The sequence below is a fragment of the Pristis pectinata genome, chromosome 14 (genome assembly GCF_009764475.1).
Source record: "Pristis pectinata isolate sPriPec2 chromosome 14, sPriPec2.1.pri, whole genome shotgun sequence".
Classification (NCBI taxonomy): Eukaryota; Metazoa; Chordata; class Chondrichthyes; order Rhinopristiformes; family Pristidae; genus Pristis; species Pristis pectinata.
The window spans coordinates 779,335-797,199 of NC_067418.1; the positions used below are offsets into that span (position 1 = coordinate 779,335).

Genomic DNA, 17,865 nt, shown 5'->3' on the forward strand with positions numbered 1-17,865 from the left:
GTGGGAGGGGGCAGTACTGAGTGTGCTCTCCGTTGGACTGCTGATTTATGGTGAGAATCTACAAGAGTGAGTTCGGAGTGTTTTTGGAAGTTGCGGGAGTGTGTGTCCTTCGTCTGGAGCGGGGGCTGAGGCGGCTTCTCTTCGAGAGAGGTGTTTTTTTCCCCTGCTGTTGGAGCTGATCTCCAAGCGCTGTGGGAGCAGAAGTGGCTGGCGAGTTGCCAGGGGTTCATTCGAACTTTGAGGGAGCCGGACCTGGAGTTCATCTGGCCTGTGTTATCGGCCGGCTTCCTCCCACTGGAGAACTTGGCCCAGGGCGCCTGGGTGAAGAGTTTCTCGGTGACTCCTGGACTTTCGTGCGGCCAGGGAAACGTCAGGCCGGGCTGCCGGTGGACGCTTCGCTGCGTGCGGGAGGGACGGCGCTGGAGTTCGACTCACAGACTGCTTATCTGGAGACGTCTCCCACCTTCTTTTTCACTGAACTGCTTTTTGTGGACTTATCGGGCAGGCAGTGTGTCTTTGATTTCTGACTGCGTAGGGACTTATCACGGCTGCCTGTGCCTCGGGCGTGACGCAGCCTCGGTCCTACGCGGCCGTCACTGCTCCTGGAGGCGTGGCTACTGGGACGACGTCGCCCTTCAGACTGTTGACTTTGAACAATGTGGTGCGCTGCTCTGTGCCTCCATCGATCGGACTGGGGGGGTGGCCCAAGGGCCATGTCTGAGGCGGTGGGGGGCAGGGCAGGTGTTGTCGTGGTCACCCGAATGTTTGGTGGACTGGTGTTTGCATTGCGCTCGGAGAAGGAGGTGTCCTTGGCCCTTGGGCAGGGGGGCTGACATCAGGGGAGGTCTTTATGCCGGTGGGGGCCCCCATGCAGCGGGTCTTCCTGTCCGATGTTTTTCCCCATATCCCTGATGAGGTCCTCCTTCCTCACTTGCGGTCTCTGGGCGAGGTGCGGTCAAGCATCACTCCGATGCTACTCAAGCCGGCTGTACCTGGCTTTGAGAACGTGTACTCCTTCAAGCGCTCGCTGTTGATGCAGCTGGAGCGGGGAGGGGATGCCGAGGGGCATTTCCAGATCACGTACGAGGGGCAGCACTACCAGGTTTTCTGGGCCACCGGCCGTCCGCGGTGCCATGCGTGCAAGGCGTTTGGGCATGTCCGTCGCCATTGTCCCAGCCGCCAGGCTGCTGGTTCCACCTCGGCGGCACGGGGGGGATATGACTGACGTTCCCATCGTGGCCCCTCCCCCCACTGCCCCTGCTGCCCCTCCTGTTGCTGTTGACTGTGTCCTGAGTACCAATATGGATTACAACCTCTGGCTGCTCTCCCTCCCCTTTCAGAATCTCCTTTGTGTGTTCCAACAGTGAAGGGTCTGTTCTTGCGCTCTAGTGTGGTGTGTGTGCTCTGTGCAGCGTGCAGTGTGCTGTGCGCAGTGTGCTCTGTGCAGTGTGGTCTGTGCTTCATGTTGTGTGATGTGTGCAATGTGTTGTGTGCTCTGTGCAGTATGCTGTGTTCTGTTCTGTGTGAATTGCACTCTGTGCAGTGTGCACTGGGTTGTGTGCAGTGTGCTCTGTGCTGTGTGCAGTGTGCTCTGTGCAGCATGCTTGTGCAGTGTGCTGCATCTAGTGTGTTCTGTGCTGTGTGCTGTGTGTAATGTGTTGTGTGCTCTGTGTAGTGTGTTCTGTGCAGTGTGCACTGTTGTGTGCCCTGTGCTGTGTTAAATGTGTGGTGTGCTGTGTTAAATGTGTTGTGTGCTCTGTGCAGTGTGCAGTATGCACTGTTGTGAGCCCTGTGCTGTGTGCAATGTGCTCTGTGCAGTGTGTCGTGTGTTCTGTTCTCTGTGCAGCGTGCACTGGGTTGTGTGCTGTGTGCTCTGTGCAGTGTGCTGTGTGTTTTGTGCCATGTGTTCTGTTCTGTGTGCTGTGTGCAGCGTGCTATGTGCTCTGTGCAATGTGCTGTGTGAGGTTTGCTCTGAGCAGCGTACAGTGATGTGCTGTGTGCTGTGTTGTGCAGTGCTGTGCAGTGAGCTGTGTGCAATGTGCAGTGCTCTGCAGTGTGCAGTGCTGTGCAGTGAGCTGTGCTGTGCAGTGAGCTGTGTGCAATGTGCAGTGCTGTGCAGTGTCTTGCGTGCAGTGCTCTGCAGTGTGCAGTGCCATGCAGTGTGGAGTGTGCAGTGCTGTGCAGTGAGCTGTGTGCAGTGCTGTGCTGTGTGCAGTGCTGTGCACTGAGTGCTTTAAGTTCCATATTCTGTGTTGATGTTCTCAATTCAATGTTCTATGTTCCATGCTCGATGCTCTCGATCCTCTGCCTGCCGGGACACAAACGTTTGTCAACTGGATCTTCACCAAGAAATACAAGGACAACTTGAGATCCAAAGCCGTAATGGACTTTCTGGAAAAACAGATTCCTCCCAGGTGACGGCTGAGGTTTGAGGGGTGGGGCGCAGTGTAGGGCTAGGGAGCCAGGGTTTAGTAGAGAGGGATGGTCTCCCCTCCATGCTCCTATCCATGCTTCTTAATGACGCCATTGTAAGATAAGATTTCTTCATTAGTCACATGTATATCGAAACACACAGTGAAATGCACCTTTTGCGTAGTGTTCTGGGGGCAGCCCACAAGTGTCACCACGCTTCTGGTGCCAACATAGCATGCCCACAACTTCCTAACCCGTACGTCTTTGGAATGTGGGAGGAAACCGGAGCACCCGGAGGAAACCCAAGCAGACACGGGGAGAACATACAAACTCCTTACAGACAGCGGCCGGAATTGAACCCGGGTCGCTGGCGCTGTAAAGTGTTACACTAACCGCTACACTACCGCGCCTGCCCTGTTGTACCTGCCTCACCCACTCACGCAGCTCAGTCCATACACTCACCACCCTCTGTGTGAAAACGTTGCCCCTCAGGTTCCCCTTTTAAATCTTTCCCCTCTCACCCTAAACCTATGCCCCCTAGTTCTGGACTCCCCCACCCTAGGGAACAGACTGTTACCGTCCACCTTATCCATGCCTCTCAATGTTAAGCCCCTCATTCTCCTACATTCCAAGGAATAAAGACCCAGCCTGGCCAACCTCTCCCTGTAACTCAGGCCCTCGAATCCTGGCAACATCCTTGTAAATCTTCTCTGCAGTCTTTCCAGTTTAACCACATCTTTCCTATAACAGGGCGACCAAAACTCTCTAAGTGAGGCCTCACCAATAACTAATACAACTATAACGTCCCAACTCCTGTATTCAGTGCCCTGACTGAAGGCCAGCATGCCAAACACCTTTATCACCACCCTGTCCACCGATGACGCTGCTTTCAACGCACGAGCCAGGTGAAGGTTCTCTTCCTGCTTGAGCTGCTAGTTGAAACCTTCGCGTCCCACGAGCAAACCTCACTTCGAGGATATTGGTTCCGCTCCAGATTAGGTGCAACCAGCCCCTCCTCTGTTTTCGTGTTGCATCTGTATATAACTCTTGTTAGGCCAAGCACTGTGTGCAGTTCTGGTCGCCCCATTACAGGAAGGATGTGGAGGCTTTGGAGAGGGTACAGAAGAAGTTCGCCAGGATGCTGCCTGGATTAGAGGGTGTGAGCTATGAGGAGAGGTTGTACAGACTTGGGTTGTTTTCTCTGGAACATCAGAGGCTGAGGAGAGACCTGACAGGGGTTTATAAAAGTTAGAGGCATAGGTGGGATAGAAAGTCAGAATCCTTCTCACAGGGTAGAAGTTCAACTACTGGAGGACGTGGATTTAAGGTGAGGTGGGGAAAGGTGTGCGGGGCAGGTATTTACACAGAGAGTGGTGGGTGCCTGGAACAGGCTGCCAGGGGTGGGGGTGGAGGCAGATACGATAGTGGGGTTTAAGAGGCTGTTAGACAGACACATGAATGTGCAGAGAGTGGAGGGAGAGGGACCGTGTGCAGGCAGAAGAGATTTAGTTTGTTGGCATCGTGTTTGGGGCAGACATGTTGGGCTGAAGGGCCTGTTGCTGTGCTGTACTGTCCTGTGTTCTATGCCCTGGGAGAGAGGCCAATAACCCTTGAAGCTGAAACCCTCCCTCCTGCACCTTAGCCACACATTGACCTGGAAACTGCTTCAACTCACCTCTCACCACAATAGGTGTGCAGCAGATGTGAGCTCACTGGCTCTCCACTCTGTTCTGGGCCACCTGAACAACCGGAACATGTCAGGCTGCTGTTCATTGACCACAGCCCGTTCTTCAACACCATCATCTCCTCCAAACTTATCATCAGGCTCCAAGACCTGGGCCTCTGTACCTCCGTCTGCAATTGGATCCTCGACCTCCTCACTGGGAGGCCACAGTCAGTGCGGATCAGAAACCTCATCTCCTCCTCATTGACCATCAACACAGGGAGTGGTGGACTCAGCCAGTTCCATCACGGGTACAGCTCTCCCCACCGCCGAGGACATCTACAGGAGATGATACCTCAGGAAGGAGACATCCACCATCAGAAACCCCCACCATCTGGGCCGTGCCCTCTTCTCGATGCTGCCATCAGGCAGGAGGTGCAGGAGCCTGAAGACCCCACACCTCACGGTTCAACAACATCTTCTTCCCCACTGCCATCAGGTTCTTGAACCCACCTGAGAAATCCCAACAGTACATCAGACTGTTCTCTCGCTCTCTGTCTCGCACCAGTGAGGTTCTGTTCATTCAGTTGTTTGATTTGTTGTTAAAGGAGGTGGGGGAGTGGGAGGGGTTGGCGAGGGGTGGGCGAGGGGTTATGGGTTGGTGAGGGGCGAGGGGTTGGTGAGGGGTGAGGAATGCCATCCTGACTCTGACACTCTCTCTCCAATAGCATTGCTCAGCCAGTAATGCCAGCGCACCCTGATGTCGATGAGCTCGCTGCCTCGCTCGAACATTCACTGGAAGGGAGGTCCCCCCAGTCACCAAGGTAACATGGTTCCCCAGCAGACCAGCTCCTGCGGGTGGGGGCAGCTGTTATACTGGATCAGAACTTTATCAGTGCAGCAGGTTGGAGCTCGTTCCTCCCCTCCAGTGCTGCTGGCAACCCTGGGACATCCTGCTCATGCCACCCACGTTCTGGATGGGGGAGTGGGAGGGGTTGGTGAGGGGCGAGGGTTGGCAAGGGGTGAGTGGTGCGGGTTGTTGGCGAGGGGTGAGTGGTGCAGGGTTGGTGAGGGGTGAGGAGTTGGTGAGGAGTGAGGTGTTGATCCTGCTCAGGCCACCCAGGTTGTGGCAGGACCCTGACGCTGGAAGCAGATTGCGTCCAACATTCCCATCTCCGCACACAGACCCGGCCCGATCTGTAAACCTGGCAATTTGGGACCTTGGATGTGTGCATGCAGGTTCTGTGGATAAAGGTGTCTCACAAGATCACAAGACAAGGGAGAAGAAGTAGGCCATTCGGCCCATCGAGTCTGCTCCAAAGAAAAGGGGAAACAGAAAAAAGAAATGAGAAATGGGTGGGGGGGGGGGGGGAGTCTGCTCCATGAGGGAAAAACTATTCTAACCCCCAGCCTTATCCCCATATCCCTTGATACCTCAACTAATTAGATACCTATCAATCTACTCCTTAAATGCCTCTAATGATCGGGCCTCTACTGCTGTACGTGGCAAGGAATTCCATAAATTCACTACCCTCTGGCTCAAGAAATTCCTCCTCATCTCTGTTTTAAACCTGTACCCTCTAATTCTAAGATTGTGCCCTCTGGTCCTGGACTCACCCACCAAGGGACACAGCGCAGCCACATCTACTCTGTCCAGTCCTTTCAACATTCTAAATGTTTCTATGAGGTCCCCTCTCATTCTTCTGTACTCCAGTGAGCACAGTCCAAGAGCCGACAAACGCTCATCGTATGTAAGCCCTTTCATTCCAGGAATCATCCTCGTAAATCTCCTCTGAACTCTCTCCAACATCAGCACATCCTTCCTAAGATATGGGGCCCAAAACTGTGCACAGTATTCCAAATGAGGCCTCACTAGTGGCCCCATAGAGCTCATCAACACTTCCTTACTTTTATACACTATACCTCTTGAAATGAATGCCAACATAGCATTTGCTTTAGGGTATCCTGCACGAGTACCCCCAAGTCCCTTTGTACTTCTGTACTTTGAATTTTCTCCCCTTCTAGATAATAATCTGCCCGTTTATTTCTGTTTCCAAAGTGTACGACGGCACATTTCTCAACATTGAATCTCATCTGCCATTTCCTTGCCCATTCTCCTAAACTATCTAAGTCTCTCTGCAACCTTCCTGTCTCCTCAATACTCTCTACTCCTCCGCCTATCTTGGTGTCATCCGCAAACTTAGCCACAAAACCACTTACTCCATCATCCAAATCGTTAATGTACAAAGTGAAAAGAAGTGGCCCCAACACTGACCCCTGCAGAACACCACTAGTAACCGGTAGCCAACCAGAACAGGATCCTTTTATTCCCACCCTTTGCTTTCTGCCAACCAGCCAATGATCCACCCATTCTGTTATCCTACTTGTAATTCCATGACCTCTCATCTTAGTAATCAGTCTCTTCTGCGGCACCTTGTCGAAGGCCTTTTGAAAGTCTAAATACACAACATCTACCGCCTCTCCCTTATCCACCCTACCTGAGAGTTCTTCAAAAACTCCAATAGGTTGGTCAGGCAGGATCTTCCCTTCACGAAACCATGTTGGGATGATGCTGTGCATAAATGGCTTCCCGTTGGAAGAGTGGCTGTACTTTGGGACTGCTTCACGGGCTGTGAGGCTGCCAGTGAGTGAGCTCAGGATCTCGCTGTGGTTCCAGTCCTGGAGTTCGGGAACAGGCACTGTCCCTGCTACAAACGTCTCATTCCCGGGGCAAGGGGCTCCCTCTCTAGCTGCTCCCTGAAGATCGGGCAGTCTCCCATCGTATTCCCTCTCTGCTCGTGAGACAAACAGCACAGACTGGGTGAGGGTCAAACACTGTCCTGACTTGGGAATATCTCACTGTTCCCTCACCGTCACTGGGTCTAATCGCTGGAACTCCCTCCCCACCGGCACACTGAGAGCTCCTTCACCAGAGAGACTGCAGCGGATCAAGGAGATCTCTCAGCCCCACCTCCCAAGCACAGTGAGGGATGGGCAATGTCCGTTGGGCCTGTCCTGCTGTAACTGGGTGAATGAAGTGTTGTTGAGACCAGGAGCCAGATGAAGGTTCTCCTGCTTGCTTGAGTTGCCCTGTAGGAGATCCAGTGTGTTCACATTAAACCAGTGAGTGCTGAGTTCCATGCTGCCCATGGTGACACATGCAGTCTGCACCCATGCACCGGATGTTGCTCTGAAACATTTTCACTTCTGCACAGGCTCCCCATAGTGTAGGACCGTGACAAGGAGTTGCATTGAGACAGCATCCGGGAAATCTCACTCCTCCATTCACACTTCACCATCGCAGCAAGGGGGATGTTCCTGTAATTCAGTTCGTATTCCTGATTATTGAATGTAAAGAATAAACATACATTTCTGAGCAACATTTACCTGGTTTCTGCTATTTTATTGCCAGCTGACACAGAGGAAGGCCCTTGGTGTCTGTCAGTGATCGAGGCTGGGTTTGTTGTGACTGGAATGTATGGGGCTGAACAGTGAGCTGCCCAGGTCTATGAGAGTATGAGGGGCATAGTTAGAGGGTCTTCCCCAGGACAGGGGAGCCTCGATTCAAGGGCAAAGGTTTGAGGTGAGTGGGGAGATATTTAAATGGAACCTGAAGGGTTCACAGAGACAGGAAGAGAAGTAGGGGTCGGGGTGGGGGGGTTACAGAAAGGGGGAGGGGTGTAGGGGCTGGAGGGGGTTACAGAGAAAGGTAGGGGCTGGAGGGGGTTACAGAGACAGGGAGGTGTGGGAGCTGGAGGGGGGTCACAGAGACTGGGAGAGAGGTAGGGGCTGGAGGGGGTCACAGAGATCAAAGGCACACATTCGAGTTTATTGTCACATGCACGGGTGCAATGGAAAACTTACCTGCAGCAGCATCACAGGCACACAGCATCAGATAAACAGCACTCACAAGGAAAACATAAACTGTACACAATTTTTACAAGAAAGAACACAATCAGGATAAAAGAAAAGTCGATTGGTGCAGAGTGATCAAAGTGGTCATTATGTTGTTCAACTGCAGTGATCAGGGTTGTGCCGGTCGGTTCAAGAACTGACAGCTTGTTCCATACACCCATTCCTGAACCTGGTGGTGTGGGGACTTCGGGCTTCTGTACCTCCTGCCCGATGGGAGCTGCGAGAAGATGACATTCATTCACTGGCCTTCATTCGTCAGGGCATTGAGTATAAGAGTTGGGACGTTATGTTGCAGAAGACATTGGTGAGGCCACACTTGGAGTATCGTGTCCGGTTTAGGTCACCCTGTTACAGGAAACACATCATTAAGCTGGAAAGAGTGCAGGGAAGATTTACACGAGTGTTGCTGGGACCAAGGTCTTGACTTATCAGGAGAGATTGGGTGGGCCAGGAACGTAGGAGACTGAGAGGTGACCTTATCGAAGTGTATGAGATCATGAGGGGCGTGGGTAGGGTGAATGCACTCAGTGTTTTTCCCAGGGAAGGGAGCCAAAAACTGGAGGCCATAGGTTTGGGGTGAGAGGGGAAAGATTCAAAAAGGACCTGAGGGGCAACTTCTCCTGGCAGAGGGCGGTGGGTGTATGGAACAAGCTGTCGGGGGAAGTGGGTGAGGCAGGTACAATGACAACATTTAAAAGACATTTGGACAGGTCCATGGATGGGAATGATCAGGGAAATGGGCCAAGCACGGGTAAATGGGACTAGCTCAGGTGAGTGTCTTGGTCGGCATGGACACGCTGGGCCGAAGGGCCTGTTTCCATGCTGTACGACTCCATCACCTCCTTCCTGAAGTACTGCGAGCGGAACTGGACGTTAACCTCCGGTTATGGCCCAAGGTTCCACGTAACGTCCCAGCTGTGCTCCCTGCCCAGGATCTGAGTGTTCCCAAACCCTTCGACACATCCTGCCCACCCCAGCTGCCTCCTCTGCTCCGAGGAGATCAGTCCCACCTCTAGCTGAGACCCCTGGCCCAGGATCCGAGTGTTCCCAAACCCTCCGACACATCCTGCCCACCTTTTCAATCCATGCCATTGAGAACCAAGTGAATTACATCCCACTGATCCTCTGTAGTGTTCACGTCTGTTGACCCATGGCCCGTGTCTGAGCTCTGGTCACCGTGCCGACCTGTGGTTTGCAATGAGATTGTCAGTAACCATGAGCAGAGTTCTCCGTACCTTGTCTGGGCCACAGGGCAGCGAGCAGATGATCACTGGGTCTTCCATAGTCTGACGGAGAAAATTGGACACAGGAGAGCAGATCAGAGGTGACATTACCCATCAGTCACAACCCCGCACCACGGCTAACCACAGGTAACCAGGGATAACCACGGCCAACCTCAGTTAGCCAGGGATAACCACGGCTAACCTCAGTTAGCCAGAGCCAACCATGGCTAACCACGGTTAAGCACATCTCTCCACAGCTGTTGGTCTGTGCTTCACTGCACACAGTGCCCACAACACCAGACAAACCTCTCAAACCAGTGAGACGTGAGTGTACAAATCCCTCCTGATGTATCACTCTCACACACACAAATTCACACACAGGCACACGCACACACACACACGCACTCAGCTGGTCGGGCAGCGTGTGAGGAGGGAGAAACAGCTTCCCTGCTTCTCACCTTCCACCCCCAGCTCCACACTCAGGGGAGCTGCCGGCACCTGAGACACACATCGCCCTCCTGTCCTGTGTCAGCAGTTGGAAGAGGTTGATCCCTCCACAACTACCGGACCCCACCCCACCCCACCCCCGCAGTCCCACCAACCACTCCCCGACGTCTGGAACCTTCCCATTGCAACCGCAGCAGATCCAACACCGGTCCCTTCGCCTCGTCGCTACTCGGGAGTTTCCACTAGTTTGTCAGGGGGTGGGAACCAGAGCACCGGGTCAGAAAGTGGAGGGATTGAGGGGAAGGGAGACGTCAGGGCCAGTAATTCTTACCGCTACCTTTAGTTCATGAGCTCAGAGTTTATTCTGTGTCCTTTCAACCAGTCACAGCTCTGCTTTCTGCAGAAGAAAGTCAGAACGGACGCTGTGGCCAGGGTGAGACAGTGGGCTGGCAGAGGTGGCTTGTCGACGGTCTGCAGTCACCGGTGCGGAGCAGGGTCGCTGAGATCGGAGCTGCTGGTTGTACAGCCTGGGTCCGAGGTCAGCGGACGCCGGGACCGGGTGAGGGTGCGGGACACTCACTGACTGTTGGCCAGTTACTTCACTAACTCGGATGAATTATTGGCCATTAACGTGCAGCTTCTATTGGTCAGGACACCCGACTGGTGCTTTATGTTTGCAGATGAGGTGGCCAAAGATCTTAATAGGTCAATATCGGTTTCAAAAAAGCCAGCCGGGCGGGGCCGGGCCGGTCTCCGGCCGCACTCGAGAAACGAGCGCCAGTTGTCGGAAGCCGGTGAACGGGGGACAACGGGTCCTCGGCTCCGCCGTGCGGGAGCTGAGCCCCGGACCGATCAGTGTCGGCGGCGGCTCGGGTTCCTCAGTGGGACCGAGTGTGGGGCAGTGGTCGTCCGCCGTCACCGAAAGGGGTGGCAAATGGCCGAGCAATCGCGACGGGGGGTCGGGTCCCCCCGCCCGAGAACGGGGAGGGCCGGGGGTGTGGGGTCGGGTCCCCCGTCCGCGGTGCCTCGGGCCGGGCTCCTCCCGCGGGTGAGCACCGGGTCCCACGAAGGAAAACATACGAGAAGAAGAGGAACGGGGAGAAGGGCCGTTGTGGGCGAGAGGGAAACATTTTCTTTCCCGTGTGTGAGTGAAACGGGCGGAGCCCCGTCCAAAGACGGCACCGGACCCCCTCGGGGGACACCGGCGGGGACACGTTCGCCTTACCGGGCAGAGAGCGTCAGGTGTGTGGGTGAGCTGTGGACTCGGGGAGCAGGTAAGAGCCTCCCTCCCGGCACCGTCGGGAGGGTCACAGGAGGCATCGGCGGGAGGTGTGGGGGGTGAGGGGGGCATCGGCGGGAGGTGTGGGGGGTGAGGGGGGCATCGGCGGGAGGTGTGGGGGTGAGGGGGGCATCGGCGGGAGGTGTGGGGGGGGGACATCGGAGGGAGGTGCGGGGGTGAGGGGGGCATCGGAGGGAGGTGTGGGGGGGGGACATCGGAGGGAGGTGTGGGGGGGGACATCGGAGGGAGGTGCGGGGGTGACGGGGGGGGGGGTCTGCATTGAGACACAGAGCGGTTGGACGGATCTCACGGGGAATGTGGAGGAGGACCGGGAGAGATAGTGGTGTCAACCTCGGTGTTTGAGAAACAACCGGTACCGGAATCGGAGGACCGTCCCCTCTGCCTCCCTCAGCCACAGGTACAAGGCTCACGCCGGGTGTCAGCCCCGAGAACTCGGCGGCGCCGGCCTCGGCCACTGGCCCAGCGCAGCCAGAGGTGGAGGCTGATACGATAGGGTCTTTTAAGAGTCTGTTAGATAGGTACATGGAGCTGAGAAAAATAGAGGGCTATGGGTAAGCCTAGTAATTTCTAGGGTAGGGACATGTTCGGCACAGCTTTGTGGGCCGAAGGGCCTGAATTGTGCTGTAATCGTTTTATGTTCTATATAACTTGACACACACTTTGTGAGAGTGTCTCCCCTCGCACTGTAGATTGGGTCCAATACACAGCACTGTGCAAAGGGCAGGCGAGGATATTAAGGAATGTGTAGAACGCATAGAACAAGAACAGCACAGTTCAGGCCCTTCGGCCCACAAAGCTGTGCTGAACATGCCCCCACCCTAGAAATTACTAGGCTTACCCATAGCCCTCTATTTTACCCAGCTCCATGTACCTATCTAACAGTCTCTTGAAAGACCCTATCGTATCCGCCTCCACCACCGTTGCCGGCAGCCCGTTCCACGCACTCACCACTCTGAGTAAAAAAACTTACCCCGACATCTCCTTTATATCTCCCCAGCACCTTAAACCTGTGTCCTCTTGTGGCCACCAATTCAGCCCTGGGGAAAAGCCTCTGACTATCTACCTGATCAATACCTCCCATCATCTTATACACCTCTATTAGGTCCCCCCCCCCCCATCCTCCGTCGCTCCAAGGAGAAAAGGCTGAGTTCCCTCAACCTGCTTTCATAAGGCATGCTCTGCATTCCAGGCAGCATCCTTGTAAATCTCCTCTGCACCCTCTCTATGGCTTCCACATCTTTCCTGTAGTGAGGTGACCAGAACTGAGCACAATACTCCAAGTGGGGTCTGACCAGGGACCTATATAGCTGCAACACTACCTCTCGGCTCCTAAGTTCAATTCCCAGATTGATGAAGGACAATACACCATACGCCTTCTTAACCAGAGTCGACCTGCACCACCACTTTGAGTGTCCCATGGACTCGGACCCCAAGATCCCTCTGATCCTCCACACTGCCAAGAGTCCTACCATTAAGACTATATTCTGCCAATATATTTGACCTACCAAAATGAACCACTTCACACTTATCTGGGTTGAACTGCATCTGCCACTTCTCAGCCCAACTCTGCATCCTATCTATATCCCTCCGTAACCTCTGACAGCCCTCCAAACTATCCACAACACCCCCAACCTTAGTGTCATCCGCAAACTTACTAACCCACCCCTCCACTTCCTCATCCAGGTTGTTTATAAAAATCACAAATAGTCAGGGTCCCAGTACAGATCTCATACATACCACATTTCTGAAGCATGCAGGAAAACCCCAGGGGCGGGGACGCCCACCTTGGTAAATAACTGTAAATGGGTTACAGCCCAGGTTAAGGGAAATGTTCACTGTTGCTTGTGTGGGATGGGAAGGCAAAGATTTAACGTTAAGACTGAGGCAGTTACACCACCAGGTGTAAACTTGCTGACGGAGGTGAGCCATTCCTTGTGTCAGCACCAGGTGTTACCCCACGTTAACTGGCCTGGGGTCGGGCAGCGAGGAGGGTGTTTGCGGACAGCCAGGCCACTGCTGGGGAGATTTGAGCCTGCTCTTCCCTAGACTGTACATAGAACAGTACAGCACAGAACAGGCCCTTCGGCCCACAATGTTGTGCCGACATAGCTAATCCCTCCTACCTACAGAATGCCCACATCCCTCCATTTTCCTCTCATTCATGTGCCCATCCAAGACCCTCTTAAAAGACCCCAATGAATTTGCCTCCACCACCCTATCAGGCAACATATTCCAGGCATCCACCACTTGTTTCGATGTACATGTGACTAATAAAGATCTTATCTCAGCAAAAAACGTTTCCCTCACAGCTGTTCTGAACCTACCCCCTCTCACCTTAAATGCATGCCCTCTGGTATTGGATCACTCAATAATGGGAAAAAGATATTGCTTGTCCACCCTATCTCTGCCCCTCATCATTTTATACACTTCCAACAGATCACCCCTCAGCCTCCGTCGCTCCAGAGAAAAGAGCCCGAGTTTGTCCAGCCTCTCCTGACAGCACATGCCCTCTAATCCAGGCAGCATCCTGGTAAACCTCCTCTGCACCCTCTCTAAAGCCTCGACATCCTGGTAAACCTCCTCTGCACCCTCTCTAAAGCTTTGCCATCCTTCCTATAGTGAGGTGACCAGAACTGCACGCAACACTCTAAATGCGGCCTAACCAGAGTTCTATAGAGATGCATCATAACTTCCTGACTCCTGTACTCAATACCCCGATTAATAAATGCAATCATTCCATAAGCCGCCTTAACCACCCTGTCTACCTGTGTAGCCACTTTCAGTGAGTCATGGACTTGCACCCCAAGGTCTCTCTGCTCTTCAACACTGTTAACGGTCTTGCCCTTAAGAGTGTCCTGCCTCTGTAAATGGACAACAACTTGATTTCTTCATTGATACTGGAGCCACTTATTCCACAATTCCCGCTTCCGATTGGCCACAGGCACCATTGAGCAGTGAATCAGTAAGCGTTGTGGGACCTTTGGGACAGCCAGTCTCTTTGCCTGTTTCTCGGAAGGTTACTGATCAGCTTCAGGGACACCAAGGGGAACATCAGTTTTTTAAAGCACAGAACCCTCCGGCGATGCGAGGAACCGGCCCCGAAATGTCCAGAGGCGCTTCCACCGGCCCCTGTGATAGCGCACCGCACTTCAAACGCGTAACGGGCCCATCTCCACATGGGATGCTACTGGGACGTCCCATGCGCTTACCGGTTACACCTCCCCTTTCTGTTAGACGTGTTGCAGCACTGTGTGGCACTAACGAGAACTCTTCCACAAACAGGTAATTGAAGCCCAGAAAACCGTGACGACGACAGAGTTCCCGACCCCACCAGCCGGGAGTTTGGGTACTCGTGAAATCCTATCGATGGATGAACTGCCTTGAACCCCAGTGGGAAGGTCCGTGTCAAGTGTTGCTGACCACACATACTGGGCCAAACCTGCGGCACCGTTGGACCAGGGAACCGGCGGTAAAGGTGACCCCGCGGACAAGAACTAACGGACTGAATTATTTGATACCGTTTGCGGTTTTAAGCAGTCACTGTGTGTTTTAGGTTGTGGATATTCAGGGTGCCTGTCCTTTGCTTCAGTGCCGAACCGCCCTTGGTTACGACACGCTCTGCGTTCTAACCGGTCGAGTTGTTCGGGCCCGAGCTTTCAGGGCAGGGAGCATCGATGCAGCCGGTAGCCCTTGGTCAGAGGGAGCTCTGTTCCGGCTTCTCCTTTGATACCGACGCCAGAGCTGAGGGGGAACGAGAGACTGCACGTCTCACAGGGGCCACCGCTCTGCGGGGTGGTGTCAGCCTCCGGCGGTGAGATTGCTCCGTGAGTTGGGAGAGGTTTGTTACTGTAATAGCCAGGGTCTGGGGCCAGACTTCGGCAACAGTAGGATCGACTCCTTCACTGCTGCCGACCCCCCAAGCCCCACCCCGTGAACGGCACGGAGCGGCTCTGTGGCCAGGAGGCTGCCCTGTCTGCTGGGGATGCCCCTCCGGATGGGATGCCTGGCCTGAGCCGAGGCCTTGGAGAGGTTGCTGTTACCGGGCCTCTGTGACACTGTAACGTCCCGCCCGCCATCCCTGCATCCAGCTGTGTGGAGCCATCCAAGGCTGGACACCTCTGGATAACAGCGGCCCTATTCCAGAGCCCTGCAGGGCTGATCCCAGAAACATCAGTGTGGCTTCCGCCATGGAAAGATTCCCCAATGGGACGGCCCGGGCATTGCAGGACCCCGGCCAAGCCACGGAGGACATTCCAGCTGAGACGGCAGCGATTCGCACTGTGGCCCTGCAGAGCCGGTTAGTGTTGGGCTTCCTGCCGGCTGAGGAAGGTGGCTCTGGTGCCACCATCGGCCGGGAATGTTGTACATACACTCCTGATTCGTCTGAAAACGTCACTGGTTTGGCTGCACACATCCAGAGGAAGGCTGACAGGTCAGAAAGATTGGGCAGGAGTTACATAGGACCCCGTCACCTTGGGGGGCCTTCAGCTGGCTCCATTCCCTGTTGGGGGACAGCTCTATCATACAGTGGATACTCGGCCTTACTCCTGCCGGCTGTGATATTGGTTTTTAATCTCTTTCCTGAGATCACCCTGGGGTGATGGCCCACAGTCGTCTCCATGACCCAACCGCCCCGATGAAGTCGTCTCGGAGCTCCGGAAACTTCGTGCTATTGAAACTCGGTAAGATTTGTCCTTTACAGGGCAAAGGGGAAGTGTGGACGCTGTGGCGAGGGTTAGATAGTGAGCTGGCAGACTGTGGTCGGTCTGCAGTCACCGGTACCGAGCAGGGTCGCTGAGAGCAGAGCTGCTCGTTGTACTGCCTGGGTCCGAGGTCATCAGGCACCGGGACCGGCTGAGGGTGCGAGGCCCTCACTGACTATTGGACAATCACTTCGCTCTCAAAGGTCTTATTGGCCATTAATGTGCAGTTTCTATTGGTCAGCAACGCCTACATTAGTGGAATGCAAATGAGGGATCCGAGGCCGCCAAAGATTTTAATTGGTCAATATCGGCTTAAAAAAGACAGTTTTTGGTTGAAACGTTAGAACAGTTTGGGTGACAGGGGCTGGACTGTTCGCCCCCCCCCCCCTTGAGCAAATACATTTCTCATCTCAGTCCTAAATGGCATAGCTTTATCCTCCAACTATTACCCCTGCTCCGGCGCATCATGGGTAGGGGAGGCATCCTTCCTACACCCAGTGTCGGGTCTGTCAGTTTTGTAAATTGGTTTATTATTGTCACATGTACTGAGGGACAGTGGAAAAACTTTGTTTTGCATGCCGTCCACACAGGTCATTTCATCACATCAGTGCATTGAGGCAGTACAGGGGAATACAGTAACAGAATGCAGAATAAAGTGTCACAGATACAGAGTAAGTGCAGTGCAGGGAGACAATAAGGTGCAAGGTCATAACGAGGTAGATTGCGAGGTTAAGAGTCCATTTTATCGGACTAGGGAACCGTTCAATAGTCATAACAGTGGGATAGAAGCTGTTCTTGAGCCTGGTGGTCTGTGCTTTCAGGCTTTTGTATCTTCTGCCTGATGGGAGGGGGGAGAAGAGAGAATGTCCGGGGTGGTGGGGTCTTTGATTATGTCGGCTGCTTTACCGAGGCAGTGAGAAGTGTAGACAGAGTCCATGGAGGGGAGGCTGGTTTCCATGATGCACTGGGCTGTGTCCACAACTCTCTGCAGTTTCTTGTGGTCCCAGGCAGAGCAGTTGCCGTACCAAGCCGTGATACATCCAGATAGGATGCTTTCTATGGTGCATCGATAAAAGTTTGTGAGGGTCTAAGGGGACATGTCACATTTCTTTAGCCTCCTGAGGAAGTAGAGGTGCTGGTGAGCTTTCTTGGCCGTGGCATCTACGTGGTTGGACCAGGACAGGCGAATGGTTATGTTCACTCCCAGGACCTTGAAGCTCTCAACCCTCGACCTCGTCATTGATGTAAACAGCATGTGTGCTGCCAAAATAGCAAAGGGCAGGGGTTTAGGGTGAGAGGAGGAAAGTTTAAAGGAGAGTTCCATGGTGAGTTTGTTTACATGGAGTGGTGGGTCCCTGGATCATTGCCGGGGTGGGGGGCGGGGTGGAGGCAGGTTCCACAGCAACATTGACCATTTAGACAGACACGTGAAGAGACGGGGAACGAATGGATAAGGAGAGACGGGACAGGCCGGGAATGTTTTCCCTGGAGTGATGGAGGCTGAGGGGTGACCTTATAGAGGTTTATAAAATCATGAGGGGTATCGATAAGGTGGATGACCAGAGTCTTTTCCCCAGGGTAGGGGAGTCTAAAACTGGAGGGCACACGTTCACAGTGAGAGGGGAAAGCTTAAAGGGGACCTGAGGGGCAAGTTTTGACAGAGCGTAGTGGATATGTGGAACGAGCTGCCATACAGAGGGAGGGGTGTTGGGGCCAGAGGGGGTCACAGGGACGGGGTGTAGGGGCCGGAGGGGGTCACAGGGACAGGGACGGGTGTAGGGGCCGGAGGGGGGTCACAGGGAGCGGTGTAGGGGCTGGAGGGGGTCACAGGGACAGGGAGGAGTGTAGGGGCTGGGGGGTCACAGGGAGAGATTTAGGGGCTGGAGGGGGTCACAGGGACAGGGAGGGATGGAGCAACAAACAATTTGAATTCACGTGGACCATTTCTGACACTTCTCTCCCTTTTTCTAGATCTCTTTCTCCATCTCAGGAGACAGACTATCCACTGGTATTTACTCTGAACCCACCAACTACCACAACTACACCTCCTCCCACATTGTCTCCCATAAGGACTCCATCCCTTTCTCCCAGTTTCTTCGTCCCTGCCACATCTGCTCTCGAGATTTGGTCTTCCCTTCCAGGACATCTGAAATGTCCTCTTTCAGGAAGCATGACTTCCCTTCTGCAGTGGTCAGTGGAGCC

The 17,865-nt window shown here is 54.1% G+C and overlaps 1 protein-coding gene across 1 annotated transcript in view; it reads left to right on the plus strand.

Annotated features, from left to right (window-relative positions):
- Window positions 1-15,147: 15,147 nt before the first annotated feature.
- The window catches only part of LOC127577947 (cadherin-related family member 5-like), a 47,744-nt gene continuing 45,026 nt past the window's right edge, over window positions 15,148-17,865 (plus strand). The window contains exon 1 of the mRNA XM_052029655.1: window positions 15,148-15,392. Coding sequence (XP_051885615.1) covers window positions 15,148-15,392 — 245 coding nt within the window. The remainder of the gene's footprint in view (window positions 15,393-17,865) is intronic.